The 6,087-nt window shown below is 34.8% G+C and overlaps 1 protein-coding gene across 1 annotated transcript; it reads right to left on the reverse strand.

Annotated features, from left to right (window-relative positions):
* Positions 1 to 305: 305 nt before the first annotated feature.
* Positions 306 to 5,313, reverse strand: LOC108764072 (uncharacterized). Its single transcript, XM_018512090.1, has 5 exons — positions 5,064 to 5,313; positions 2,945 to 3,156; positions 2,524 to 2,879; positions 1,919 to 2,419; positions 306 to 1,329 (listed from the first exon to the last, which is right to left on the reverse strand). Exons 1-5 carry the CDS (start codon positions 5,067 to 5,069, stop codon positions 443 to 445), a joined length of 1,962 nt encoding a protein of 653 aa, XP_018367592.1. The 5' UTR covers positions 5,070 to 5,313; the 3' UTR covers positions 306 to 442.
* Between the last annotated feature and the right edge of the window lie 774 nt (positions 5,314 to 6,087).

Below are 6,087 nucleotides of genomic sequence, written 5' to 3' on the forward strand. Positions count from 1 at the left end.
GGCCAGTCTCCAAAATTAAATATTTTGGGTAATGTTAATGCCGGCGATACTGTAACTTCGAAGCCCTATAACTTGAAAAGTACTTCATAAAAAAATATTTCATTATAACGTTTTGGAAAGCTCTCGACATCAGCTATTAGATTCTTGAATAAAAAATAGGATGTTCCATTTCAAAAAATCAATGTAACCTTGACCTGACCTTGACTACGTAACCCAAGGTCAAACTGATAGGATCAGTAAATAGATATTTTTAAGCCATATAACTTTTGTCTGAAACACTTTTCTGTAAAACTTATATTTCCCGAGATATTTAGGTGTCCCGATTTTTTTGGGACACCCTGTATACTAACTACACTACTATCTTTTTTCTAGCAATCCCATCAATTATTAATGCAATAGGTATATGTATGAGCGTTCGATAATATTTGTGTTTTCCAGTTTTCTAAGAACGCAAACGATTGCCAAACTCAATATGGGAATCATTATTGTGCGATGTCGTATTTGCATCGAGCAAAGTCGCCGATTGCATATCTTCAATTTCTCCATCTTCATTCTCATACTCGTACTCGATATCTATATCGTCTTTCTTTACATCACTTTGATTGTTATTGCTCGTAGCGTAGTCACTCTCGTCAGGTACTGTAATTTGTAGAGGTAACTTTTCATTGTGTTGCATTTTATAACTTTGTCTATGGTGGTGCTGCTGACTATTCTGGTTTGATTTCAGTTGATTATATTTTTGTTGTTGATCATCATCGATCTGAGACTTGCTATAATCTACATCATCCTCATCATCGTTCTTATGATTAAGCGGCATTGATTCATCTTTCTGCATATTTTTTTTCTGTTGTTTTCGAAGCTGGCCAATGAAACGACTGTTGATGTTACCAGCAGCGGCCAGCGCGGCTAATTTTTCAGCAGCCTCTCTATTGGGAAGTGTCGTATAGAATCTTGTCGACACAGGGCTGTCGTCGACCACTTTATCGAAATACTTGGTCGGATTTCTTTTATGGGTCATTTCTCCATATTCAATGTTGTTTTCAGATTGTTCGGTTGTCCCATCTAAAGAATGCGTAAGTTCTTCGTTGGAGCGCACATTATCATTTTGTTTACGTATATCAAAGGAAGATTCTGAATCAATATTATAATCTGCCTTGACACTTTCAGAGGCGTAATCTTGATCGGGTAAAATTTGCTGCTCTCGCCGCTGTAGAAACTGATCAGTCTGTTCGTCATAATTGAAAGAATGGATTTGTGATTGAGAAAAGCTTGTTACTGCATTTGAGTCAGGTATTTGGCCAAGTTGTTGCTGAAGGATGCGTTGCTGATCTAATAATCATAAGAGAATTTGAGAAATAACTTTTATTCATATGTCAGTATTCTTTTGTAAGGTTTACTAAGTAAGGAACTGCAGTTCTAAGGCGTCGTCTACAATACACGGAGTAAGAAGTAAGAGAAGAAATTGACCAATCACAGTCGAATGTAAAAAGAATACTCGACTGTGATTGGTCAATTTCTTACTCTTACTTCTTACTCCGTGTATTGTAGACGACGCTTAATAGTTATAATTATTAGAATCGAGTGTATGTGCGCGCGCGCGCATGTGCGTGCGTGCGCATGTGCGTGCGTGCGTGTGAGATAAATTTTTTCTCTTTTCAATCATAGCAGCTGTCAGAAATTTTTCCTCAATAAAAATATTTCAAAGTGAATATGCCTGAATTAAAAGAAATTAATCGATTATTGCTTTTATAAACTTTCAAAAAAAATTAAGCAGCCCGAAGAAACATTATATATTACGAATAAAATTGACTTTCATTTCCTACGCTGTAATATTATAGTTCCTACTAGTGCAACAGTTTACAGCGATTTCCTCCTAAATCGGCCTAAATATAATGTATTCTAAATAAATATACATTACCTGTTGTATATCGTTCCGCAAGTTTAGGTGGAAAATTATTTAACAGACTGTAAAGTTGTGAAACTGATAATGGTGGCCCTGCTGGAGCAAGATGGTCCTCTGGTATCTGCTGCGCTATAGCGTACGGTATCTGCGGAATGACAGTAGAAGGAAATCCGACGTGTAGAGAACTATGAAGATTCGTTTGCATTGGCATGTTTGACTGGCCGAATTGTACAGTGTTCGAACCTAGAACACTCGTATCTGAGTTGACTGGGTGATTTGCAAAAAGCTCATTGGATTGCGGCTGAGGATTGTTAATTATAATTGAATACAGCTTCGTTGTGTCTAAATCCTGCGGTTGAAAAATAACCGACTGAATTGTTTGCTGTTCCTTTGGAATCACGTCGTTGCTTTCTGTAACTTCGTATTGATGTTGCGGCGGAATCGAGTTTGTCACTGTTTCTTGCGACGATAAACTACTGCTAACAGTGGCTAATCCAAAATTGGTTCTTCTAAGATCTGTGCGAAAGTAATATCCATCGATGGCCATCATCTGCATCTTGACATCTTACCCAGCTCAAAGTAAGGCTGAGTAATGTAATGAAAATTAATAGTATACTTACTTTGTACCGGAACATGGTAATTGAGATCGCTCGATGGTTGATATGGTCGGTGATCCGCGATATCTTCCAAATTGGTAGCAGTATTGTATGGGCTATCTGCTGGGCTTAAATTTGGTGCCGGAATCGTGTGAATAGGTCCTTTATCGTCATCGACACTCCCTCGATGAGTAGGTGGCAAAACTACCAACTCTGATCTGTATTCCGGACTGTATTCCGATACCTTGTTTATAGAATATAATTCTTTAGTGGTAGAAGCACGTTGTGGCAAAATTGGCCGATTATTCAGGAATATTGCTCGCATTGGAACTTGATTCTTCCAGTTAGTCGACAAAACATTGTATATTGGCCGACGAATTCTAAAATTGAGAATGAAATTATCGTGATGTAATGGAAAGGAAAATGCATATTCAAAACTTTTTACCTATAATTGGCGTGCTTGTAAGGTACTCTCTGATGAGACAGACTATCACCAATATGAATGGTGTTTCCCATAGATATTCTTTGATTAATAGGCCGGGGTTTTTTTAATATCAATGTAGAAGCATACGGTGGAGATGAAGGTCTTCTAATCTTATTCTTTGCTTCGGAAAGGCAGATACACACGGCGAGGAGCCACCAAATCCAACTAGTTGTCTACAATTTGATTTATACAGCGTATCGAATCGTGATTCTCTATCTCACTTTCTCCGAAAAATTTCAACAGGCAAACTAAGAGAGATTGCAGCTCCTATTATTTTCAAAGCGCAAGCGAAAGTGAAACGATTTTTACTTTACTGCAGCATCACTATAGTAATCTATGGCTCTTTGGGCTGTGTCATTACGTACGTGTATCACGAATGAATAAACGTATAGACCTACACGTATACGCGTGTCCGTAAAATCAAAGAGAAAATTGCAGCAAATAATGTACCAAATGTGGGACATTGTGCCACATTTGTACACTAAGGTTGGCAAGAAAAGCAAGCGTATAAGTCAACTCGAAAAGCGAGAAGAAAATGTACGTAAAAATGTGAAAATTTACAGAGTCTTTGAACACTTACTGTCTAATTAATTGTAAGTGATTTAATATCGTATTTTTCACGCCTAATCTATTGCATCGCTGAAAAAGCTTAAATTCTTATGGATCTCTCGTGGATCAACATAAGAGAAACGTAAAAACGGCAATGTGCGATAAGCGTGTGGCATATACCATTGGCAACGTGTAAAATAATTATAAATAACAGTAGCTGAAAAATCGATCAAAATAAAGACTTTGCCTTCTTCAAACAATAATTACTTAAAAATTTATCTATATTTTTTAAATTCGTAAGTTACACAGATCAGTTACAAACCTATTAGTGAAAAATGGAAAGAAATAAAGGGAAAATGGTAATATTTACCAATGGTCAGTTAATTTCCTATGAGAAATTTATAATGATTAATCGAATAAGTAAATAAAGCTGTAGCCGATTAAAGTATGGATCTTGAGGCCTAATAATATTTTTGCGTGAATTTTACAATTTTTAATTCAAACTAACTGCGCACCGATTTATTTGTCGAGCTCGAAACGCAGTAGGTAAACCGAACTGGAGTAGATATAATGTCACCAATCTGATGGAGACACGGTAGTGTCTCGGTGCTATTAAATTGCTTGACAAGCAATTTAATAATTGATAAAAATTGATAGATAGATCACACGCACCTGTTACGGAATGTAACGAAAACTCGAAGGTTTGCATTTTGACTGTGGAGTAGTATTATTCACAATAAACTTTTTACAGTGTTTTAAAATGCTCACTCTAGAATAATTGAAAATAAATTAAAGTGGATTGAAATTTTTATGCGTATTTCAAATTTTTTTCTAATCAGTTGGATTCAACTGGATTCAATTCAGTATAAGACTGAAAAACTGCATTCCCTATTCAAAATTTTGAATTGAGCAGTATTCACGATGGATAGAAAAAGTTGATATTTTTAAATTGAAAGGCATAGGAATGTACATACATTCCTGGTAACAAGCTACATTTTGTTTTGTCGTTTTTGATGTCAAAAGACGTTATTGACGTCAACTTGCTACTAGGGATATATGTCATGCAATTCCTATAATGAATGAATAAAAATGTATTCGAAGTGAAAAGGATTTATTTTAACGTTCGCGCGAATGCGTATTCCTGAAAATTTAAATCCATTTCGATCCACAGATTGTGTTTCAAGGCTGATAAATAATTTTACTGGAACTATGTAGATAGAAATTATCAGATTTATGCAAAAATATTATTAAACACTAACAAAGATCTGCTTTGACTGAATGTCGGCTGTCTTCGCTTGTTTGCGTTTTACACATGGTCTCGATATAGTGTATATAAATATTGCCGTAATAATTTCAAATCAAGCTCAATCTTTTGTATAATTAAGACTAATTTATTGTCCAATAGCATATACAGGTTGAATCTTTTGTAAATATTTTTTATGACGCGCTAAAGAAATGATGTAATAGCACAAGTACTTCCGAAGAACAATGTCTAATTTTTCCACAAAATATGCATATGTACATATCTTACCTTCATAATAATTTACGATTTAATCGACTGCGACATACAAAAAATTACACCGTTCCCGTTGTGAGAAATTTAATCCGACTTTTCTTTTATGTGTATTTTCTCGATAAGAAAACAATTTAATTTAGTTCTACAGTTATAAATAATCAAGTCAAGTATGAATTACACGCACGGGGATTGACCATCGAAGAAGCACACAACACGTTCTGCACACAATTAGGTCATTGTCCTTCATTTATACTCCAAACCGGCGAACGTATTATCCAAGACTAAAACTTATACCTCTTACCTCGTCAATCCGCAGGAGTTTCTTCGAGATATATCCGGTAAGATTGGAAAAAAACACAAGTTTATCTACTTGATGGATAACTATTCTATTAATATACAATTTTGTGTACAATATTTAAATACACAATATTTCTCTCGTCACTTAATCTTAAAGAAAACTTAATTTTCTTTCAGTATATTCAGCATATTAAAATATATATATATATATATGCATATTAAACTAAAATCGCCAAAAAGTTTTTACAACATAAAATATATATATATATATATATATATATATATGTGTGTGTTTAAAAAAGAGAAAGCTGTAAACGCATTGATATCGGCAATAATATCAAAAAGAAAAGTTAGAAATTCTTGGATAGAGTTTAAAGTTTAAATATAAATTATTTTTTAATTAGAGAGCGCAAATACATATTACGGAGAAAAAAACCCGTTCTCATACGAGATCATATTTGTTAATACGAGATATTTGGTTGTGTATACGCGCGCACATATAATATACTGTATACAGGAAAAAATGAAATCTTTCTTACCAAACCATATGTTTCTTACTCGCAAGACTGCGAATCGATTTGATTGAACGCGTAATTTGGTCACGCTCTCGCAACGTTTCTCTCCATATTCTCGTACCGTACCGGCAGACTCGCTTAGGAATGCAGTCGTTGACGCGCGGTAAATTAAATCGGCACGCATGTGTGATTCAATAACCTATATATATAATTATAAAAAAATGAAG

Source organism: Trachymyrmex cornetzi, unplaced genomic scaffold (genome assembly GCF_001594075.2).
Source record: "Trachymyrmex cornetzi isolate Tcor2-1 unplaced genomic scaffold, Tcor1.1 scaffold1121, whole genome shotgun sequence".
NCBI classification, from domain to species: Eukaryota; Metazoa; Arthropoda; class Insecta; order Hymenoptera; family Formicidae; genus Trachymyrmex; species Trachymyrmex cornetzi.